This window comes from Corylus avellana, chromosome 2, assembly GCF_965113065.1.
Source record: "Corylus avellana chromosome 2, dhCorAvel1.hap1.2, whole genome shotgun sequence".
NCBI classification, from domain to species: domain Eukaryota; kingdom Viridiplantae; phylum Streptophyta; class Magnoliopsida; order Fagales; family Betulaceae; genus Corylus; species Corylus avellana.
This window is the reverse complement of record NC_142491.1, coordinates 16,063,463-16,088,570: the sequence shown is the minus strand read 5'-3', so window position 1 is coordinate 16,088,570 and position 25,108 is coordinate 16,063,463. Positions and strand designations below refer to the sequence as shown.

The 25,108-nt window shown below is 34.6% G+C and overlaps 1 protein-coding gene and 1 pseudogene across 1 annotated transcript; one reads left to right on the top strand and one right to left on the bottom strand.

The window, feature by feature from the left end:
- The first annotated feature begins 764 nt into the window (after positions 1-764).
- Positions 765-2,968, top strand: LOC132170937 (uncharacterized; annotated as a pseudogene).
- Positions 2,969-10,036: 7,068 nt separating this feature from the next.
- On the bottom strand, positions 10,037-10,495 carry LOC148587413 (uncharacterized). The gene has a single exon (XM_088512594.1). The coding sequence runs from the start codon at positions 10,493-10,495 to the stop codon at positions 10,037-10,039; it is 459 nt and encodes a 152-aa protein (XP_088368720.1).
- Between the last annotated feature and the right edge of the window lie 14,613 nt (positions 10,496-25,108).

Sequence of the window (25,108 nt, the reverse complement as noted above, 5' to 3'; positions counted from 1 at the left end):
TCAGAATTTCAGATCCAATCTTCCAGATATTTCTCAAGGAAGAAGACGACTACGTGTACTTCAAGAGTTTTTTTTTTTTTTTTTTTTTTTTTTACCCAAAACGATTCGTTTAACTAAATACAAAGGGTGTGTTTTAGTAATACTACTTTACCACGGCTGACACTCTCATTATTAAAAAAAAAAAAAAAAAAAAAACAAGACACCTACATGCCAACCTAACCACCAAATGTGACTGTGTGAGGGGTAAAGAGGTTAAGTTACCTAGGAGGCTAGGTTTACACGTTGACTAAGAAGTTAAGCATTAGTGAAATTCTAGTAGGGCTTCACTACTTAACCTATATATAAATAGTGTGAAGGGAGGCGTCAGTGAGTAGGTTTATAAGTAATTTGCGGTTCATTACTTTCAAAATTGAATTGCAAATTATTCAATCCCTTTGTCCTTATAATTGTTCAATTTTTTATTCTTCAAGACAATCAACAATTCAAATACGATGAAAAGGCGGGTACAATTGTACAAAAAGTCACATCTTTTTCTGACAATATCTTTTTCTTGAATGGTATGTAATCAAAATTTTATATTAATTTATTTTTTAATTTATTATTAAATGATAAAAGGTCTCTTTATTTTATATTTAGATTGGTCTTTTAAATTAATTGTTATATATATATATATATATATATATATATATATATATATATATATATATAGTTTTTGTTACATATCTTAATTGTATGAAATATATATATTGTAGTTACTTGAGAATATGGAGAACAACAATGATTCCATTGAGTTTCAATCAAACTCTAAACGAGCTCGTGTTGAAGTAGATTTAACAAATTTGCCAATAGATCCTTGCTTAAGGAAAACAATTTCTGATTATCATATTAATGATAGAGACCAAATCCGAAGAACATATTTACAATAAAAAGCTTTCCAACTAGTTAACCATGATTTTCCACAAATAGAATTTGGAAAAACATGGCGTCGTTTTAATGCAGTATGGTTCAAAGAATATGATTGGTTGGAATACAACATTTCAGAAAATGTTGCGTATTGCTCATGTTGTTATCTCTTCAAACCATATACTGGAAATCAAACAGGGGGGAACTCGTTTGTTACTGAAGGGTTTAAAAATTGGAAGAAGAAAGAGAAATTACAAAGTCATGTGGGGGCTTATAATAGTGCACATAATCAAGTACGACGAAGATGTGAAGCTTTGTTAAATCATAAACAAAACATTCTAACATTTTTTGACAAACAATCAGATCAGTAGAAAAAAGAATATAGAACTCGTTTGAATGCATCAGTTGATTGTATTCCCTTTTAACAGCAACAAGGATTAGCATTTCGTGGCCATGATGAATCTAAAGACTCAAGTAATCAAGGAAATTTCCGTGAATTGTTGCGGTTTCTTGCGAAATATAATGAGGAAATTAACAAGGTAGTCTTAGAAAATGTTCATGAAAATCATCAAATGACCACCCCAGACATTCAAAAAGAAATAGCAAATGCTGCAGCAAATGAAACTCTAGATGCTATTTTAAAAGATCTTGGAGACTCGTCATTCGCTATCTTAGTTGATGAATCTCGTGATATATTTGTCAAAGAACAATTGGCTATTGTTTTGCGTTATGTTGATAAGCGAGGAGATGTGATTGAACGTTTTTTAGGCATTATACATGTTAGCAATACTACAACTGCTGTATTGAAGATGACAATTGAGTCAGTTCTTAGCAAGCATCATTTAAGTATTAGCAAATTGAGAGGACAAGGATACGATGGAGCTAGCAATATGCGAGGTGAGTTGAATGAACTTAAAAGACTTATTTTGAATGATAACTCATCTGTCTATTATGTTCATTGCTTTGCACATCAACTTCAATTGACTTTAGTTGCTGTTGTTAAAAATCACATCCAAATTGCAACTTCTTTTAGCTTGGTTAATAGTATTTTTAATGTTGTTGAAGCATCATGCAAACGTCGTGATGCACTTCATGAAAAACAAACTGCTGAAGTTGTGGAAGCACTACGAAATAATGAAATTTCCACTGGTCGTGGCTTGAATCAAGAAATTAATCTAAAGAGACCTGGAGATACGCGTTGGAGTTCTCATTATGGTGCAGTTGTTAGCTTTATTTTTATGTTTTCTTCTGTCATCGAAACGATTGAAGATATTGTGGAAGATGGTTTATATTCTGAACAGAGAGCATAAGCAAATATACTAATTCAATCGTTTCAGACTTTTAAATTTGCTTTCAATTTACATTTTATGAAAAATGTTTTGGGAATTACAAATGAGTTATCTCAAGCATTACAAAGAAAAGATCAAGATATTCTGAATGCGATGAAGTTGGTTGAAGTTTCAAAACAGCGTTTACAGGCTATGAGAGAAGATGAGTGTCACTCTTTATTGGAAGAAGTTTATGTGTTTTGTACCAAAAACAATATTGTTGTTCCCAATATGGATGATTTGTACCAGCCTCGATCACGATGAAAGCTCAAAGCATGAAAAATTCACATGATTATCGTGTGAAATTTATTATTCTATTATAGACATGCAACTCTAAGAACTTAACAGTTGCTTTAATGAGGCAAATTCTGAATTATTACTGTGTTGCGTGCTTAAGTCCAGATGATTCATTTGCTACATTTAATAAGAAGAAATTACTTCATCTTGCTCAATTTTATCCGAATGATTTTTCAACAGTTCAACTTATTACCTTGAACGACCAACTTGAAATATATATCATTGACCTGCGTTTTAGTGATGAATTGGCACCACTCAAAGGGATTGGACAACTTATTGAGAAGATAGTAGAGATGAAGAAAAATATCTTGTATCCGTTGGTGTATTCATTGGTAACATTGTCATTAATTTTGCCAGTTGCAATAGCAACTGTCGAAAGAGCATTTTCAGCAATAAATATTGTTAAAAATCGTTTACGTAACAGAATGGGGGATCAATAGATAAATGATTGTCTTGTCACGTATATTGAAAATGATATATTCAAGATTATCAGCAATGAAAAAATTATGCAGCGATTTCAAGATATGAAGACTCGTCGAGGACAACTCAATAAATTAACGATAGGCATGACACAATAAATTATAAGTTGCATTATCTGTTTTAAATAATAATTTAGTTTCATTGAATTATTTATTGCAATAATTATATATTTTTTTAATATTTTTATTTAATTTTTTATTATATTGACCTTCCTGACCCAAAATGCTGGCTCCGCCGGGTGGGAACTGTTAGAGTCCCCATGACAACCATTGAAGTCAGGCTTGAGTCGGTGCCAGAAATGGGATATGATGCACTTTCCAGCGTGCCACGTGGAGAGATTTGCCTCTTCTCTGGTTACCACATAAGCGACAAGATCTAACTGAAGATGTCCTTGTAGATGGTTGGTTTCACACAAGTAAACCTTGGAAGTAATACGCAGTGACAGAACAGGGAGAATAACTACATTGGTTGTATTTGGAACCTGTCAATAATTTGTTTACCTGCTGTAAGACATAAAAAAAACTTCATCCCCAGATTGAATATGAATCTTAATGGGCATCATTTTGACAAAACTGCAGGTGACATTGGAGAATGGCAGCCCAACGGAGCAATGAAAATCATTGATAGGAAAAAGAATATATTTAAGCTTTCTCAAGGTGAATATATATGTTGCTGTAGAGGGAACATTGAAAGTACATACTTGCGATGCCCTCTTATAACATCGGTATGTTGCTGCATGTGTCCACAAATGTTCTCTGCATGCCTAGCTAAGAATCGATAAGTCCTGTTAGTGAGTTGCTAACACAATTTTTTTTTTTTTCGATTTCTCTAATCTTGGAAGTGCTATTTTCTTTCTTCTGTGGCACAGATTTGGGTCTACGGGAACAGTTTTGAGTCATTTCTTGTAGCTGTGGTTATCGCAGACCAAAAAGCAGTAGAGGATTGGGCAGTAAACCATAATGTGAGTGGTGATTTTAATTCATTGTGCGGAAACCTGAAGGCAAGGAAATACATTTTAGATGAGCTTAATAGCACTGGTCGCAAACACCAAGTATGTATATCTGTCTCGATTGGCTGTTGCTAATTTCATGCAGAGATATGTCTTCTCATCTAACTGAAACACATTCCGACAGCTTCGAGGTTTTGTTTGTTTTTCTTTATCTTGTCAAAGCAGTGCATTCCGACACATTCCAACACATTCCCATGGCATTTTACTCTCACTTGAACCTAAACCTGAATTTAAAAAAAGCAGAGAGTCCAAAAAGCATGACATGCATTATTTAGGATTGTATTTCAAGATATGTAGCCAACCTCCGGGTTTGGTTTGGGTTCAATTCTAGTTAGAACTGGATCCATTGGGTTGTGACATGTGTCTCAATCGGGTTCAGTTTCAATTGAAACCAGACCCAAGCCGAATTTTCACACCTCTTTCTTTTCTGAAGTAATGCAACAAAAACCCTCTCATAATAAGATATAGTCTTTTGGCTTTACTTCTTGAAGAGGCCCTTATTATCCTTTGTATTCTTTCTATATACTGATATACCATGAAAGTCAAGAGTGTTGGCCTATGCGGCATCAATATTATGTTTTTGCCAATGTCATCTGCAGGACACTGTTGATCAATTGTACAGTGAAGGCCGGCAAGGGAATACGGGGTGACAGCAGGATTGGAAGCTACAAATTAAGTACAAACTGTAATTCAGATATTACCAACTGTTATAGTTTCCCATAAGTTTGTTTGTTTTTCTTTATCTTGTCTAACAACTCTAGTGCGAGAAAAACAGCCATATATTTTATCCACAATGGCTGGGTATGCCGATCCTTGTCCATGTTTCTTTATAAATAGGAATCTTGGTGCTACTGTTATTTTATGAGGTCATAAACTGGGTTGCGAATCGAGAGAAAAAAAGAAGTTGAGAAATTTTTATTTTCTTCATTAAGACAATTAAATATATTACAAATAAAACTCCTAAACTCAATTTAAACCCTCTAATATCAAAGCCTATAATTATCTCCTCATTAGCAAATTCGGGTCTTATAAAATAAAAACAATTGCTGAATTATCCTTAAATTATTTCTTTTAAAATAGGGAAATAATTTCAGGGTATTACAGAGACTATCTCTCACAATCATTTTCAGAATTCAATATAAAATTTACAAAGGACCAATAATCAATTAGAATAAAAATAATATATAAATTTGAAAAAAAAAATATAAGGGAAAATAACCAAAAAAGAAGAGCATAACCACATGATAAAAAAAAAAAAAAACTAATATAATTAAAAACAACTATTCTAACCAAAAAAAAAAAAAAAGGAAAAAGAAAAAAGAAAAGAAAGAAAAGAATTTTAATATATTTTTTTCATTGAGAAACAATGATTAGATACTCTCTTTCTCGTCTTTTCCTAAATTGAGTGTAAAATTTACAAAATAACATTGAGATATAAATAGAAAGCAAGATAAGGAAAAAGAAAAATAAATAAAGAGAATTTAATAATCTTTTGTTTTCTTCACTACTACATCAATTAAATACATTCCAAATAAAACTCGTGCCTTCTAATTAAAGGATATAAACAGAAAGTGAGAGAAGATTAAAAGAAAATTTTTTTCTTCTCTGGTTCTTCCCCGAAAATTTTCTCTCCTCTTTCTCTCCCACTTTCTCTTCTTCTCTCTTCTTCTCTTTCTCTCCCACCATTCACCCACCACATCCCACAGCAGCCAGTAGCAACATCCACTGCAGGCGGCAGCGGCATCCCTAAAGGGTTAACCTTCCCTTCTAGGTTTTAGTTTTGAATCCAAACGAGTTTTGTGGCATAAGAAACAAGTTTTTAGGCATTAGAAATAATTTAGGAAGCATTAGAATCTGATTTTGAGGTTGGGTTTCTCTGGATTTCGCGGGATTTTAAGGCTAGGTTTCGCAGGATTTCGCTGGGTTTCACCTGATTTTGAGGCTAGGTTTCCCCGTTTCGCGGGTCTCGCTGGATTTCTGATTGGGTTGATTGTAATTTCTGATTGCAGAATTTTTTTTTTTTTTTCTTTTGTCGATTTTGTTGGGTCTCTCTTGGTTCGGTTGATTGGGGTTTGGAGTTTGGGAGGAAGAGGGGATTTGGAGTTTGGGTTTTGTTTTTTCTGGGTTTGGGAGAAAGAAAAAAGAAACGGTCGGCGATGCTAGGTTTGGGAGACCCACACCTGGGTCTCGCGTCTGTTGGCCAAGGGTATTTTTCGTCTTTTTTTTTCATTTTGATTTGCTGTTTTTGTTCCCACGAGGTGTCAAATACTGAATGGGTACTGCAAAAGGGGTGGTTTGCAGATGTTAAGGACTATAGGGGCTCTCAAAGAAAAATAGAGAGAAAGAAAATTTGGAAACCTTTTATTTTATTCATTAAAACAATTAAATATATTACAAATAAAATCCTTACGTTTTAATTGTAAATTTCCCAAATTCAATGTAAAAGTTGCAAAAGAGAAGTAATTAATTTGAATAAATATAATATATAATATAGAAAGAAAAAAAAATAAGGGACACAAATGAAAATTGAAGAACATAACAACATGATAAAGATAATAATAATAATAATAATAATAATAATAATAAAATACTAATATAATTGAAAAGAACGGTTATAACAAAAAAAATTGTATTATATTTTTTCGTTGAGAAACAATGATCGGAAACTCTCTCTCGGGTCTTTTTTATAAATTGAGTGTAAAACTTACAAAATAACGTTGAGATATAAATAAAAAACAAGAAAAGAAAGAAAAATAAACAGAGAGAGAGAATTTGGAAACATTTTTTTTCCATTAAGACATCAATTAAATGCATTTCAAATAAAACTCCTACATTTTAATTGTCTCATATTGAGGATATAAACATAAAGCAAGAGAAGATAAAAATAAAAAATAGAGAGAGAAAAAAAAAAAAAAAATTGAGAACCTATTGTTTTCTTCATTATGACAATTAAATATATTACAAATAAAACCCCTATATTTTAATTGTCTCACATTGATATATAAATAGAAACCATATATGATTGAGATCCCCTAGAATTCTTCTTAAATTTGAGATTCTCGAATTGATAAATCACAGTCGTCTATCTCATTTAAGCATCTAAAATAAGCCAGAATTTAATGAGGAAGCTACTAAGTGACAAAAATTTAATAAGATAGCTTCCTCATTGAATTATGATACATAGCTTATTTTAGACACTTAGATAAGATGGAGAACTAAGATTTATGAATTTAAAAATCTCAAATTTAAAAGGAATTATATGGGATCTCAATCACAGAAACCAAGAGAAGATAAAGACAAAATAAAATAAAGAGACTAAAAATCCGATCGTGAGAGTTAAGCCTCCACACCGATCTACTCCATCCTCAACTCAAAGGCCAGGACAACAAATTCATCCTCAACCCGACGGCCAGGACAAACAAAATAAAAAACAAAAAATAAAAACCCTACAAGCAACAATGAAGGAGCACGGCATCGTAGATATCCTTTCGGAAGATACACCTTGGCCGAAGAAGACAATCAGATCTAAGGTTGAAGAGACTAGATCTAAATCAACTTACCAGAAAAGGAGACCGGTGGATCCTACAGAGAAGACGCCAAGCACTGCTATCGTGAAAGGGGAGGAGGGAAGATCTAGATCAAGATCTTCCCTCCTCTTGAAGTTCTTCTTGGTGTTGTCTAGAAGAAAAGAGAGAAGAATTCTAGAGAAAAGGCAGAGCTTCCACTTCATTACTTTTTAATTGTCTCACCTAAATAACATTTAGATATAAATAGAAAGCAAGAGAAGAATAGTTCAAAAAAAAAAAAAAAAAAAAGAGAAAGCAAGAGAAGAAAGAAAAATAAACCGAGAGAGAAAGAGAGAATTTGGGAACATTTTTTTTTTTTTTCATTAAGACAACAATTAAATGCATTCCAAATAAAACTCCTACGTTTTAATTGTCTCATATTGAGGATATAAACAGAAAGCAATAGAAGATAAAAGTAAAAATAGAGAGAAAAAAAAAATTGAGAACCTTTTGTTTTCTTCATTAAGACAATTAAATATATTACAAATAAAACTCATATATTTTAATTGTCTCACATTGATATATAAACAGAAACTATGATTGTCTTATATTGAGGATATAAACTGAAAGCAAGAGAGGATAAAAATACAAATAGAGAGAGAAAAAAAATGTGAGAACCTTTTGTTTTCTTCATTAACACAATTAAATATATTACAAATAAAATTCCTATATTTTAATTGTCTCACATTGATATATAAACAGAAACCAAGAGAAGATAAAAAGAAAATTAAATAAAGAAACAGAATTTGTGAACTTTTTTGTTTTCTTCATTAAGACAATTAAATGCATTACCAATAAAACACTTACCTTTTGAATTCATTACTTTTTAATTGTCTCACCAAAATGGAAGTTTACTTCAAAAATGCCATGGGTATCTAAGAGGACCGGTTCACACAAAAAAACACATGGGTTCACGACACGTGTCGTTATTATAGGCACTCTCTAAGCCAAAATTATGCTTTCATATATAAAAAGAAAATTAAATAAAGAGACAAAATTTGTTAACTTTTTGTTTTCTTCATTAAGACAATTAAATGGATTACAAATAAAATTCCTACTTTTTAAATTCATTACTTTTGAATTGTCTCACCAAAATGGAAGTTTACTTCAAAAACGCTATGTGTCGCAATTCTAGGCACTCTATAAGCCAAAACTCGGCTTATATATATAGTAAGAGAAGAAAAAAGAAAAATAAATAAAGAGAGAGAAAGAGAGAATTTAAGAACCTTTTGTTTTTGTTTTTTTGTTTTTTTGTTTTTTTTTGTTTTTTTTTTTGTTTTTTTTTTTGTTTTTTTTTCATTCAGACATCAGTTAAATGCATTCCAAATAAAACCCATACGTTTTAACTGTCTCACATTGAAGATATAAATAGAATATGAAAAGAAAAATAGAGAGAGAAAGAGAAAATTTGAGAACCTTTTGTTTTCTTCATTAAGGCACTTAAATATATTTCAAATAAAACCCCTACGTTTTAATTGTAAAATTTCCCGAATTCAATGTAAAATTTGCAAAAGAGAAGTAATCAATTTCAATAAAAATAATATTTAATTTAGAAAAAAATATAAGGGACACAAACGAAAATTGAAGAACATAACCACATAATAAAGATTAAAAAAACGAAAAAAGAAAAGTTAATTCATATTAAAACCACTTCTAGTAGTTAATCAACAATTTAATAGGATTAGGAATAGGTAACCTTAGAACAGTAATAGTGTTTAAAGGTTTATCATATGTGCCATTAAATTCTTAGTGTACAATGAATGAGTTGTTCACAATCGTGTGGGTATTTAAAGGATGTAAGAAGTAGCAAAATTTGAAACATTGGAACTGAATCAAGCCATGGAAGTAGAGAAAATGAGTAATTTAGCACTCTTGCTTGTCTTGGCTTTGTGCATGAGTCAACCGCTAATCACCAATGCTAGTTGGTTCTTCAAAAGGCATGTTGTTCACATTGAAAATAGGTTATCAAATCATATTCTACGAGTTAATTGTATGTCCGAAGTCCATGCTTTTGGCCTCCAGAATGTCTCTCTAGGTCAACGGGTCCAATGGTCGTTTGACCTCTCCTTTTGGCAGACCAAATCTTGCATTTGCAACCTGTCATGGCCGGGTGGAGATAAGACCTTTGATGTTTACAAGGATTATTCCAATTTTTGTGAATCATGGGATCCATTCACAAATAATGATACGAATTGCGTTTGGCAGGCCCATGATGATGGAATATACTTGCTCTCGGATATAGATCAAACATATTATTTAAAAGAATCTTGGCAAACTGGAAGGCATGCTGATCTATTATAATGAGGTTGGGCAACTTTGTTAATTTTCTCTAATAAATAAAATGAAAAGCACTTTCTGATTCCAACGTTTTAAAGGGTTTTCTCAATAACATGGTGAATATGTTTTTTTTTTTTTTTTTTTTTTTTTTTTTTTAAAGAGTAACTCCTCATTTATTAATCAGAAACTTGCTCAGCAAGTACAGACTCATGAATACACTGGGGAAAACCCCTTATCCAAAGCTGTTCATCTTGTAAAACTAAAGCATATTTAGCTAAGAGGTGTGAAGTTGCATTAGCTTGCCTGTTAACATGATTCACCCGCCATGCTAATAAAGTTTGCAGGTTTTGTTGAGCTTCTTCTATCACCATTCCATAGCTTCCTCTACACTGTCCTTCACGCCGCAAAGCCTGAACCACCTCTAATGCATCACCTTCTAAGATGATATTCCGTATTCCCAGTTCACGACAAATCTCTGTGGCATGCCATGCTGCTGTTGCTTCTGCGGAAGCTGGTTCCATGTTCGAAATTTTTGAATTGCAGTAGGATGCTAATTCATTCCCTGCATGATCACGTAGAATGAGCCCTATCCCCATCAACCCCAAATCTTTGGAAATAGATGCGTCCCAATTCATTTTCACAAACTCAGCAGGAAGTGGACCTTCAAGCTGGTTTCTATTAGTTAATCGCCTCGTCACTTCCCAATCTGAGTTGGCTATCTGCTCCGTCGCAAATGGGGAAACTGGATGCCGAAACTTTCCAGCTTTTCGTCACTGTAGCCCATCAAATCTGGTTTAGAAGAAATCTCGTGGTGCATGGGGGAGATTTTCGATCTCGTGGAATTATTTTGCGACAGGCGAAGAAACATGGTTAATATGTATTGCTATTTATGAGAAGGAAAAAATGAAATAAAACATTTGACTCTTTTTTTTTTTTTCTTCTCATAAATATGTATTGCAATTTAGTTATTTAACATATTTTTATGTCCAACCTATAACAGCTAATTAATAGATGGATGGAGTAAATAGGCATTGAAACTTCAAAAATAGGATCCAAATTACATTGAGCTCAAGTTAAATGAGATAAATGACAAATAAGTGGTAGTTTATGGAGAAAAGATATAGTTATAAAAATAAAATAAAATAAAATTGTCAAACACCAAGTATCTATATCTGTCTCGAACATTTACATTTTAGATGTGCTTAATAGCACTGGTCGCAAACACCAAGTATGTATATCTGTCTTGATTGGCTGTTGCTTATTTCATGCAGAGATATGTATTCTCATCCAACTAAAACACATTCCGACAGCTTCTAAGTTTTGAGATTTTGAAAGCAGTGCATTTGGAACCAAATCCAATATTTGACATGGAGAGAGATCTGATAACCTCAACATTCAAATTGAAGAGACAACAATTGCTCAAGTACTACAAGGTATGCCTTGTGCTCTTTCTGTCTATGAGAGGTCTACCTACCTACCTGCCTGCCAAGTTATTAACTATGACTTGCTATTGGACCCAAGCTATGTCTTTCCCATCTTTCCCTATGAAAAGTGGGAAATTAAAATCCCATCTTTTCAAATAAGTAAAAGCTTGTATAAATTGATCAATTCATAGGTTGGTTAATGTTTTGTGATTCTCTATGGAAAACATGAAGGATTAAACAAAATGGTCCCATGGCATTTTACTAATAGTTTATGTTTGTCTTTTAATTTTTAAAACAAAAATTCAAAACCCTTTTGGAACTAGATTAGGATTTAATTAGTTTAGATTTAAATTACTCTATCAAAAATACAATTATTTGTGGGTTCAACCTCGCACTTGCAATCCATTAAACTACAATCGATTCGTGCACTTGCGAGTTAAATAAATTTGCACAACAGGTGGAGTGGAAGTTTTCGGGCTTTTACGGTCATCCAGAGGTAGCAAGAAGAAGGGATTTTTGGGCTTTACTACTTCGTTTATTGACCTTACCACCCGTCCCATGGTTGTCCATGGGAGATTTTAATGAGATCGTGAATTTATCTGAGAAATGGGTGGTTGTTATGAGAGCTAATGGTCAAATGGAGGCTTTTAGGAGAACTCTAGAAGACCGCCACTTGTGCGATTTGGGTTTCAAGGGGCCAAAATTCACTTGGAACAATGGGCGAGATGGTGGAGCCTTTACCAAAGAAAGATTGGATAGGGTGGTTGCGAATCCGGAGTGGAGAACTATGTATGATGCAATGGAGGTACAGGTGTTGGCTAACTGAAGTTTGGATCACCATCCTATTCTTGTCACTCTCAACGAGAATAAGCATTTTTGCAAGGGGAGACGACTGTTCCATTTGGAGGCTTGGGGGTTGAAGAATGAGGAATTCAAGGATGCGGTGCACACTGCTTGGACAACTAGGCCGAGCAAGGGAACCAAATGGGAGAAGATTCGCGGAAAAATGAATAATTGCAACAAAAAAAAAAAAAAACATCCAGAAATGGGTTAGGAAGAATGTACAAGTTAATGAAAGGCTTATTAGTTCAAAAACCAAGGAGTTAAGAGTCTTTACAAGGGGAAAGTGTAGCGCACAGTGGGGAAAAGGAAAGGGTTCTCAAAAATGAAATTAACGGTTTGTTGGAGTGAGACGACTCTGAATGGAGGCAACGGGCCAAGGAGGAGTGGTTACGGTATGGGGGATAGAAACACAAAATATTTCCATGCATGTGCCACGCAAAGAAAAAGAAGAAACACAATTGACCAAATCCAGGACGAAGGAGGGAGATTATGCACCGCGGATGAAGCTATTGAGATAGCCTTTGTGCAGTTCTACAAGGGGTTGTTTACCACGGCCAAACCTAGCAACGTGGAGCTATGTACTGCGGCAATTGGCTGCAAGGTCTCGGAAGTGATGAATAGAAACTTGTTGGCAGAATTTTCGAAGGAGGAGGTGAAACAAGCTTTGGATCAGATGGCCCCAACCAAAGCTCTAGGTCTAGACGGTTTCACTGCAGGCTTCTACCAACAACACTAGGACATGGTGGGCCCCGAGGTATGTGAAGCTGCGCTACATTTTTTAAATTCCTCGTGTATGGATGGTTCAATAAATTCTACGAATATTGCTTTGATACCAAAGAGCAAAAATCCTATTTCTGTTTCTGAATTCAAACCCATCAGCCTTTGTAAAGTACTATATAAGATTATTTCTAAAGTACTGGCAAATAGGCTCAACATGGTACTTCTTGAGATCATCTTGCCAAATCAGAGTGCTTTCCTCTCTGGGGGCTAATTACAAACAATATTTTAGCAGCCTACGAGACGATGCACACAATGCACACGAGAATGTGGATTAAGGTGGGGTTCATGGGGATTAAGTTGGATATGAGTAAAGCCTACGATCGGGTAGAGTGGGTGTTCTTGGAAGCAGTTATGAGTAAAATGGGATTTGCAGCAGGGTGGATAAGATTGATCATGGCATGTATATGCACAGTCTCCTATTCCATTGTTTTAAACGGACAACCTGTGGGTAATATTATTCCAACTCGAGGACTTTGGTGGTAGGGTAACCCTCTATCCCCATATCTGTTTCTGTTGTGTGCCGAGGCCCTCAATACAATGTTAACACATGCAAAGAAAACATGAATTATTACAGGGGTCCCAACGTCAAGGATGGAACCCAAACTGAGTCACATTTTCTTTGCAGATGATAGTCTGCTTTTTTGTAAAGCCAATTATGTTGAATGGAGACGACTTACAAAGATTCTGGATAGATACGAGATGGCTTCCGGACAAAAATTGAATAAGGAGAAGACCTCAATTTTTTTCTTTCGTAATACTAGATTGGAAAAAAGAGAGGAAATTACACATTTATCGAGGCTAAATGCAACGAATAGATATGAAAAGTATTTGGGGCTCCTGAATTTGGTGGGGCGCTCTAGATATAAGGCTTTTTCAGGTATCAAGGAGAGTGTGGAAACGATTGAATGATTGGAAGGTTCATTTCCTATCACAAGATGGTAAGGAGATTTTGATTAAGGCAGTGGTCCAAGTGATACCAACTTATTGTATGAGCGTGTTCTCACTCCCAATCTCTTTATGTAAGGAGTTAAATGGCCTTATGCAAAGATTTTGGTGGGGACACAAGGAAAACAACTCCAAGATTCATTGATGAGTTGGGAAAGAATGGATTTGTCAAAAGCTAAGGGTGGCATGGGGTTTAGAGACTTGGCTATGTTCAACAAGGCTCTCTTGGCTAAGCAGCTATGGAGAATTCTATAAAACCCAAATTCTTTGGTGGCTCGTATCATGCAGGCCAAATATTTTCCACAAACAACTTTATGGGAAGCTGGCTCTAGTTCATGTCCTTCACTAGCGTGGCGAAGTTTACTCTCTGTGAGGGAGATTCTACAAAAAAGGGCCATATGGAGGGTAGGGAATGGAAAAGAGATAAGGGTATGGGGGGATTGTTTGCTGCCTTGCCTAAACCAACAACATTCTCGGTGCAATCGCCGAGGAATGGGTGAAGGGAAGATACACGGGTATATGAGGTATATGATCTTATTGAAATTGCTACGAAGCATTGGAATTGTTCCCTCATAGAGCGCCATTTTATCTCTGCAGAAGCTACATCCGTTCTCAACATCCCCCTCAGTCCTTTTCTTCCCAAAGATCAGCTGATATGGCGCTGCACAAAGAATGGAGAATTCTCGGTACGTAAGGAGTGCCTATCACTTGGGGCTGGAGGTGCGTGACCGTCCAGTGGCGGATTTAGGAATTGGAGTTACCAGGGGCATAAAAAAATAATTTTTTTTTCTCTTTATGTATTATATATATTTTTTATAATACGGTAAATACAATCAAAAAATAAATTATACCATAATATATGTATCACAAATCAAATCAAACTCATCAAATTACCCAAAAAAAAAAAAAAAAAAAATCAAAGTAACTATTAAAAATCTTCATCTAATGACATCACAAGCACATAATAATTTAAACTACTTACGAAATAAACTAAGCACAATTAAATGACTACTAGTGTCTAAAAAAAATGAGTACTTTTAGTGAGCTATTAGCAAACGACTATATCTTTTAGAAAAGCCTCAAATCTCAAAGCATAAATTACATTAGAGTCTAAGCCTACATAAAAGAGACTAGAGTCTAAATTTAGCAAAAAAAAAAAAAAAAAACCTCATTTATCAATAAACTATGACCAAAAACACTAAAAAATTCACCCACTATCTTTTTTTAATAATAAACTTTTATCTACTCTCTCTCCACTTATAAAATATAACTTTATTCTCTCTCTTTAATAAAAAATAGCCTCATTTATCCACATAATGACCATTTGAACAACAAAACGAAGGCCAAGGGTGCCCTGGTAATTTTTTTTTACCAGGGGCACCCTTAAAATTTTAATGAAAAATACTTAATAAAATTTTTTTTAAAATTTTTTACCAGGGGTGCCTGCCCCTAGGTTGCCCCTGTGTAAATCCACCACTTACCGGCAACTTCCTAGTGGTTCGGTGCTGAAAGAGGATAGTGTGGTTTGGAAGACATGTTGGAGCCTGAATGTTTCCCTGACAGCTAAACTGTTTGTCTGGAGAGCAATTCTTAATCTCCTTCCCACAAAAACAAATCTGTTTCGTAGAGGATTTTGTGAGAACCAACAATGTCCGATTTGCCTAAGGGAGTATGAAACAATAATGCATATTATTTGGGAATGCCCAACTGCAAATGACGTATGGAGTGGTAGCACCATTAAGTTGCAGAAAAGCAACATAGGAAATGGGAATTTCATGCAACTATTTAGGGAGATTGTTGCACGGTGTGATAAGGGGGAAGGGGATCTTTTTGCTACCATTGCCAGGAAACTCTGGATGTGCAGGAACACGGTTGTGCATGGTGGGGTCTTCACGCACCCCATCCAAGTTTTGAATTGTCTCACATTGTTATATAAACAAAAACCAAGAGAGAAGATGTCTCCAAGGGATAGCTCAATCGGTTGAAGACCACGCCTTATGAAGCGAAGATCACTAGTTCGAATCCTCCCTTTCCCTCTCTCTTGTGTGGACATGTCAAAAAAAAAAAAAAAAGCCAAGAGAAGATAAAAAGAAAATTGAATAAAGAGACATAATTTGTGAACCTTTTTGTTTTCTTCATTTTTAAATTCATTACTTTTTAATTGCCTCACCTAAATAACATTTAGATATAAATAGAAAGCAAAATAAGAAAGAAAAATAAACAGAGAGAGAAAGAGAGAATTTGAGAACTTTTTTTTTTTTTTTTTTTTTTTTTTTTTTTTTCATTAAGACATCAATTAAATGCATTCCAAATAAAACTCCTACGTTTTAATTGTCTCATATTGAGGATATAAACATAAAGCAAGCTAAGATAAAAAAAAAATAGAGAGAAAAAAATTTTTTTTTGAGAACCTTTTGTTTTCTTCATTAACACAATTAAATATATTACAAATAAAATCCCTATATTTTAATTGTCTCACATTGATATATAAATAGAAACCAAGAGAAGATTAAAAGAAAATTAAATAAAGAGACAGAATTTGTGAATCTTTTGTTTTCTTCTTTAAGACAATTAAATGCATTACAAATAAAACCCTTACCTTTTAAATTCATTACTCTTTCATGGCCTCACCAAAATGGAAGTTTACTTCAAAAACGCTATTTGTCGCAATTCTAGGTACTCTCTAAGAGGATTGGTTCACTCACAAAAACAAATGGGTTCAGGACACGTGTCACTATTTTAGGCACTCTCTAAGCTAAAACTGTGTTTTTATATATAAAAAGAAAACTAAATAAATAGACAGAATTTGTGAACCTTTTGTTTTCTTCATTAAGACAATTAAATGCATTACAAATAAAACCCCTACTTTTTTAATTCATTATTTTTTAATTGTCTCACCTAAATGGAAGTTTACTTAAAAAACGCCATGTATCGCAATTCTAGGCACTCTCTAAGAGGACCAGTTCACTCACAAAAACAAATGGGTTCAGGACACGTGTCACTATTCTAGAAACTCTATAAGCCAAAACTCGGCTTATATATAGTTGAAATATAAATAGAAAGTAAGAGAAAAAAAAAAGAAGAAAAATAAACAAAGAGAGAGAAAGAGAGAATTTGGGAACCTTTTATTTTTTTCATTCAGACATCAATTAAAAGCATTCCAAATAAAACCCTACGTTTTAATTGTTTCCCATTGAAGATATAAACAGAAATCAAGAGAATATAAAAAGAAAAATAGAGAGAGAAAGAAAATTTGCGAACCTTTTGTTTTCTTTATTAAGACACTTAAATATATTACAAATAAAATTCCTACGTTTTAATAGTAAAATTTCCCTAATTCAATGTAAAATTTGCAAAAGAGAAGTAATCAATTTCAATAAAAATAATATATAATTTTGAAAAAAAAAATAAGGGACACAAACCAAAATTGAGGAACATAACCACATGATAAAGATTAAAAAAACGAAAAAAGAAGAGTTAATTCATATGGAAACCACTTCTATTAGTTAACCAATAATTTAATAGGATTAGGAGTAAGTAATTAACCTTAGAACAGTAATAGTGTTTAACAGTTTATCATATGTGCCATTAAATTCTTAGTGTACAATGAATGAGTTGTCTACAATCATGTGGGTATTTAAAGGATGTAAGAAGTAACAAAATTTGAAGCATTGAAAATGAATCAAGCCATGGTAGTAGAGAAAATGAGTAATTTAGCACTCTTGCTTGTCTTGGCTTTGTGCATGAGTCAACCACTAATCACCAACGCCGGTTGGTTCTCGAGAAGGCATGTTGTTCACATTGAAAATTGGTAATCAAATGATATTCTACTAGCTCATTGTATGTCTGAAGACCAAAATCTTGGCCTCCAGTATATCTCTCAAGGTAAACAATTCCAATGGGGGTTCTACCTCAAATTTTGGGAGACCAAATCCTACATCTGCCAGCTGTCATGGCCGGGTGGAGATAAGACCTTTGAAGTTTACAAGCAAAATTCACATTTCTGTGAATCATGGAAACCATTCAATGATAATGATATGAATTGCATTTGGCAGGCCCATGATGATGGAATATACTTGCTCTCAGGTATAGGTACATCTTATTTAAAAGAACCTTGGTAAACTTGAAGGCATGTAGATCTATTATAATGAGGTCGGACAACTTTGTTAATTTTCTCCAATAAATAAAATGTAAAGCACTTTCTGATTCCATCGTTTTAAAGGGTTTTCTCAATAACATGGTGAATTTGTATTGCTATATATGAGAGGGAAAAAAAATGAAATAAAACATTTGACTCTTTTTTTTTTTTTTTTTTCCTAAATGAGCAATTTAGTTATTTAACATATTTTTTTGTCCAACCTATAAGGCTATAACAGCTAATTAATAGATGGATGGAGTCAAGCCATTCCCACCTATTCTATGAGCATCTTTCAACTCCCAAAAGTGCTGTGTAAAAAGTTCAACTCTCTAATGTCAAAATTCTGGTGGGGGCATAAGGATAATTTATCACGGATGGCATGGATGAGCTGGGAAAGATTGAGTATGGCCAAGGAAAAAGGGGGAATGGGATACCAAGATGTGGAGATGTTTAATCAAGCCTTACTAGTGAAACAGGGCTAGAGAATCTTGCAGAATCCTAACTCTTTGATGGCAACAATCATTAAGGAGAAATATTTTCCTACGGGTTCACTCTTGGACTCGGCTTTGGGGAATACGCCCTCCTATGCGTGAAGGAGTATTTGGCAATCTCTTAAACTTCTTAAAGAAGGCCTAATATGGAGGGTGGGAGATGGAAAATCGATTAGGATTTGGGGAGATCGTTGGCTTCCTTTACCACATACATATACTGTCCAATCTCCAATACGGGTGTTACAGGGAGAGGAGAGAGTCTGTGCTCTTATTGATACTCATACAGGGTGGTGGAATTATGCACTGATAAGAGATATCTTCACTGAGGAAGAGACTGGCTGTATTTGTAGCTTACCGCTTAGCTCGGGTGGTCAATCGGATCAGTTGGTCTGGGATGGCACTAAGAATGAAATTTATTCTGTGCGAAGTGCCCACTACTTGGGCCAATCCATGATGGAGAGAGATAAGGGGACAAGTTCCAATTCTAGTGGTGTTACTGATTTTTGGAGGAAAGTTTGGAATGTGAGAGGGCCCCCAATAGTGAAGTTATTTTATGGAAGGCTTGCAATAATATATTGGCAACAAGAGAAAATCTCCATAGACGGAAAATTACAGGGGATGACCTATGTCCAATTTGTGGCCTGGAAGCTGAAACTACTGGGCATATTCTCTGGCGATGTGGTTCGGCGAGGGATGTTTGGATGGAGAGCACTCAGAAACTGCAGAAGAGTTCTCTGGAACCTCCTTTTGCTGAAATTTTTGAAAAACTCGTTGACATGTTGGATCTAGGGGAGATGCAACTCTTTGCTACTGTTGCACGTCTACTCTGGCTAAGAAGAAATGCTTTTGTCTTTGGTGGTCCATTCTCAGCTCCGGCTGAATTGATTCGTCTGGCAAAGGATCAAATTGCAGCTTTTGTAGAGGCTAACGTCGTCAGGGGTAAGGAGCAACTCGCATGCCATATTAACTCCAAATGGCAAAAACCTTTGGTAGGATTTTATAAACTGAACTGGGATGCGTCCCTTGATGGGGGGCGAAGACGTATTGGGATTGGCGTAGTGGTGAGAAATCACGAAGGTGTTCTATTGACCTCATTGTGTACGACCAAAGACTATATTTCGGATCCGGGCAATGCAGAAACATTAGCAGCTTGGTATGCGGCAGAGCTGACCCAATGGCTTGGTTTGGAACGTGTTGTATTGGAAGGAGATGCATTGGGAGTGATCAATGTTTTCAACCAAGAGGGCCATGGATGGGAAGCTACGGCCATGTTATACTACATGCTAAGCAACTGCTTGGAAACTGCAAGGAGTGGAAGGTTAGTCATGTCTGTCGTACCGGTAATGTAGTGGCACATAGTCTTGCCAAACTTGCCTTTTCTTTAGACCAGGAGGTTTTATGGATGAATGATTTTCCTTTATGTATTCAGGAGCTTGTCTGTATTGAACAAGATTCGAATTAATTAATAAAGTCTGCTATCTTTTCTCCAAAAAAATAAAAAATAAAATAAAATAGATGGATGGATGGAGTAAATTGGCATTGAAACATCAAAATAGGATCCAAATTACATTGAGCTAAAGTTAAAGGAAAATGCTAGGCTTACAAACACATTTTACAAAAAAAATTTTACAAACTGATGTGGCACAATATGATTGGGTTTCTCAAAATTTGAATTTATCTCATATCCAATCATATTGTGCTACGTCAGTTTGTAAAAGCTTTTTTTTGTAAAATGTGTTTGTATGCTTAGCATTCCTCAAGTTAAAGTTAAATGAGATAAATGACAAATAAGTGGTAGTTTATGGAGAAAAGATATAGTTATAAAAAAATAAAAAAATAAAAAAAAATTATCAAACACCAAGTATGTATATCCGTCTCAACATTTACATCAAGTATGTATATCTGTCTGGATTGCCTGTTGCTAATTTCATGTAGAGATATGTCGTCTCATTTAACTAAAACACATTTTGACAACTTCGAGGTTTTGAGATTTTAAAAGGAGTGCATTTGGAACCAAATCCATTTGACATGGAGAGGGATCTGATAACTCCAACATTCAAATTGAAGAGACAACAATTGCTCAAGTACTACGAGGTTTGCCTTGTGCTCTCTCTGTCTATGAAAGGTCTACCTATCTACCTGCCTGCCAAGTTATTAACTATGAATTGCTATTGGACCCAAGCTATGTCTTTCCCATCTTTCCCTATCAAAAGTGGGAAAAATCCCATCTTTTCAAATTTGTAAAAGCTTGTATAAATTGATCAATTCATAGGTTGGTTACAGTTTTGTGATTTTCTATGGAAAACATGAAGGATTAAACAAAAAGGTCCCATGGCATTTTACTATTATTTGAACCTAAACCTGAATTTTAAAGCATAGAGCCCAAAAAGCATGACGTGCGTTATTTAGGACTATATTTCAAGCTAAGTAGCCAACCTCCGGGTTTGGTTTGGGTTCAATTATAGTTAGAACTGGATCTGTTGGGTTGGGACATGCGTCCCTTGTGTCCCATAACAGGACACAAGTCTCAATCGGGTCCAATTTAAACTGAAATAGGACCCAAGCCGAATCCGCATTCCTCTTCCTCTTATTATATATCCTTCGTATTCTTTCTATTGATCTATCATGAAAGTCAGAGTGTTGGCCTATGCGGCATCAGTATTATGTTTTTGCCAATGTCATTTGTAGGACATTGTTGATCAATTGTACAGTGAAGGAAAGGGAATAAGGGCGTGACAGCAGGATTGGTAGCTACAAAGTACAAACTGTAATTCAGATATTATCAACTGTTATAGTTTCCCATAAGTTTGTTTATTTTTCTTTCTTGTCTAACAACTCTAGTGTGAGAAAATCACCCATATATTTTACCCACAATGACTGGGTATGCCGATCCTTGTCCATGTTTCATTATAAATTATAGGTAAAAAATTGTTTGAGATTTTCTATTTTGAGGATCTTGGTGCTACTGTCATTTTATGAGGTCATAAAACTGGGTTGCAAAACTAGGACAACCTACGCTACGAGAATAACATTTGTTTCCCGAGCCTGGCACCAACGTGAGCCCAGTTTTTTTTTTTTTTTCCCTAGTGGGTTAAATTAGATGGACCAAACAAGAAATTGCCTGCTTTTATATAATCCAAATAATCTAAAGTGGTTCAAGCAGCCGTGGATGGCTGATGCAGCTCCAATGTAGTGGCGGTATGAATAACAAGCAAAGAGCACTTTCTTTGCCAATTGTGCATTGTTGAATTACTTCTGCTACAGTAATTAGGTGACTTTCTGTGGTCATCTATGGGATCACTAGATCACGAGGGATTGAGATTCAATGCACTTATCTATCCGAATTGTTAACAATTTAGACCGCGAGTGTAAAAAGACCTACATAGGGCCCACTTGTCCGGACAAATGTTTAGGCAGCTCGAGACCTGCTCGAATAAGTAAACCCTATAAGTAGTCTTCTCACAATTAGTTACCTGGATTGCCAACAATATGAGCAGCTAATTGCTAGGGATTCCAACCACTCCTAGTAGGGTTCACTTGCCTAAATACTTATTCAGTCAAATAAACTCCATCAAAGACCTCTCCCAATTGCAAATATCCCTTGCAATCCAGGCAGGAAGACTGTTGGACATCCCCATCGTTATCTATTCGCCTTAGAAAGATTGCACTATCAAGTTTACCACCTAAGTACAAACAAACATCGCATACTAACAAAATGGATTTTGACTTCATACAATAGCGCAAAGGGAAAATATATATCTAGATTTGAGCAAGCAATCAAGATGCAAGTATATGTTGGAAGGCACAAACAATTAAGGCCCCATTTGCTAAACGATTTTGGTTCAATATTATTCATCTTACTTTTTCATTTTTCAACATTTTCTTATTTTTTAGGTCACATCAATCATTTTTTATTGCTATTCAAATAAAAAAAAAAAAAAATCACTACAAAAAAAATCACTGCGAAACATTCTTACCCTTTAACAAACACACCTCAACTTTTTTGTTACAGAACCTACTCCTCCGACTGTCAGTAGAATGACGGGCTTCCATCATCTACAGTCCGATGATGTGTTATTTTTTGGAATTGCCCATGTAACATGTGATGTGTCTTAGTAATTGGACGTTGTTATCGAATTCATCTATCCTAACCCAATAATAACACAAAAAGACAATCAAAATATTTGGAAGCCTCAAAAAAGATCACATGATAAGGATGAAATAACAAAAAAAAATTATGCTAATCACCTTCAACAGAATAAAGCACAATTTTTCTATTGGCGTTTATACTGGTGCAAATGATAACAACTTATCTTCTGATCGAGTAACGAACTTGTCAGTTTATCTGAATGATACAAACAAGATGGTTCATAAAATATGGAAGCCTCAAGGCAATCCACATGCTGCAGAGTGTGGCTATATGAAGTCAAGTACCAGTGCCCAGACAGGATAGACCAACAGAAGGATTATACCAACCGTGTTTGATATGCCATTGGCTTTTGTGAAGGAATTTCTGAAACCCGCCAGATGCCCGGATGTGTTCTTGCAGCAAATAACATGCAATGACAAGACATATGGCCACGCCAATCCAGTCGTCCCTTACAGTGTCTGCAAGTAAACTAGGAGCCACCACCATCAAAAGAATCAAAGCGCCTGGAAGTTGAAGGCCAATTGATCAAATGAGAGCATACTCTTGCCATGTTTCTCTACTCTATTATGTTTTTGTTATCATGAGATCTTTTTTTTTCGTGGGTGTGTGTGTTTGTGCACTTTTTTTATTCTTTGGTTGATGGTCAATTTGATTCAACTTCTATTCCCTCGGGTTGATGGTCTGCAGATCATTCTCGTGAAAGTCAACCCCATAGTAATTTTTTTTTTTTTTTTCTTTTCATTTTCATGGCATGATTTTACTGAATTTGTCTAATATCACTTGTTCATGAGATGTATTGAGGGATCATTCAGTTTATGCCTTTGGTAAACTGATCTTCTAATAGGGTTTAAATATGTTTGCTTTTCCTGCCATGGTCTAATGGGGGGTTGTCTTCGATGAATTTCTGATTCTAATGAGTAATGCTATATAGTACAATTGTCATACAATTAGATGAAGTGGCAGTGAAAGTCGGCCATTGAATTAGCACTTATAAAAAAAATAAAAAAAGAAGAAGCCAATTGCTCTAAGTTGTATGATAGTTGTATAGGGTCTACTAAATAGAATTACTAATGGGATTTAAATTTGCTCAATTTTACATTCCATCCTAGAGAGTCTATCTTTTTTTTTTCTCCCTCAATTTAGTTCCTTTTTGATGGATCAAATTGTTTTTTCTTTTCCCCTCTTTTCTGGGCCTCTTCTGTTCTTTATAGTTTTCTCTGCAGGTTTTGCTGCAACCAGTCTTGTCGCATTCCTTTTATGTCTCAAGATTCTATAATTGAATCTACCGAGTTGTTTCTTTTCACTTTTATTTCACTTTTGATTAGTCAAGAAAATTTTATGTCCTTTTGCTAGGAGGTCTACTATGTTTTCTGTTGCTTGCCATGGCATTCAATATTGCTGGAAAATATGCATCCTGTAGGTCGAATCTTTAAATTCTACATCATTGATTCATTGTGATATCTTTGTTACAGATGTTGTCTTCCCTACATGAAAATTTTAATCAATTGACCGTAAACATGCATCTGATGGCTGTGAATTGATCATTGAACTTTTAAGTGAAAACAGTTACTTTGGAATTGCCAATTAATCAAATGAGAGCATACTCTTGCCATGTTTCTCTAGTCTATTATTTTTTTGTTATGGTGCTGTCTAGTTATTATTACTTGTGGTGGTCTGAGAATTTCGTATGGCCTACTTGATTCCTTTCATATGCTTATTTTAGTTATTTGTTGGTTCTGGATCGAACACATAGGAAGACAAACATTCTTACGTCTCTGCTAATCCCGTATATCTTCTTCAGTTTTCCTTCACTACTGTTCAACATCTTCAGGTGATCAGTTGTACTATTGTAACACTTTTTCAATGATCTCAATCTTTATTGTACTTATATGCTACAAATTGTATGGTGATGCAGAGGAGAGATTGGTAAATGGATTGATTTCGTTGTGGTTGTGTTGCGCCTTTTCCTCCCACGACATTTCCCAGGTATAGCATAAGTTTCAGTCAGCGTTGATTGATCATGCTCATGTTTTAATGCTTTAGAAATAACGAGCTTGTATCCCGTGCAATGCACGGATTGTTTTTAAAAATGATAGGACAGAAAAAAAAAATAATAATTAGTGGATGTAAAAATGACAAAAAAAGAAAAGAAAAGAAAAGAAAAAAGCATTGAGAGAGAAGTTTATTTAAAATACTTTCAAAGAGAGAAGTTTGAGAAATTACACTAACTAATTTCCTTCTCCTCATTCAATTAATTAATTGGCTACCCAAAATAAAAAACTTTCATTAAATCATGGCTAAAAAATAAATGAATTATATCATTTATCTTTCTTCTTTACTCAAAAGCATAAACAAAAACATAAGCAATGAAATTTATAAGGTATAGGATGAAGTCCAATCAAATAGAGCTTTTTTTCTTCTTTTTTTCTTCCAACCATACTTTTGCATTATAAAGTTTTTGTCCATATACTTTTCTC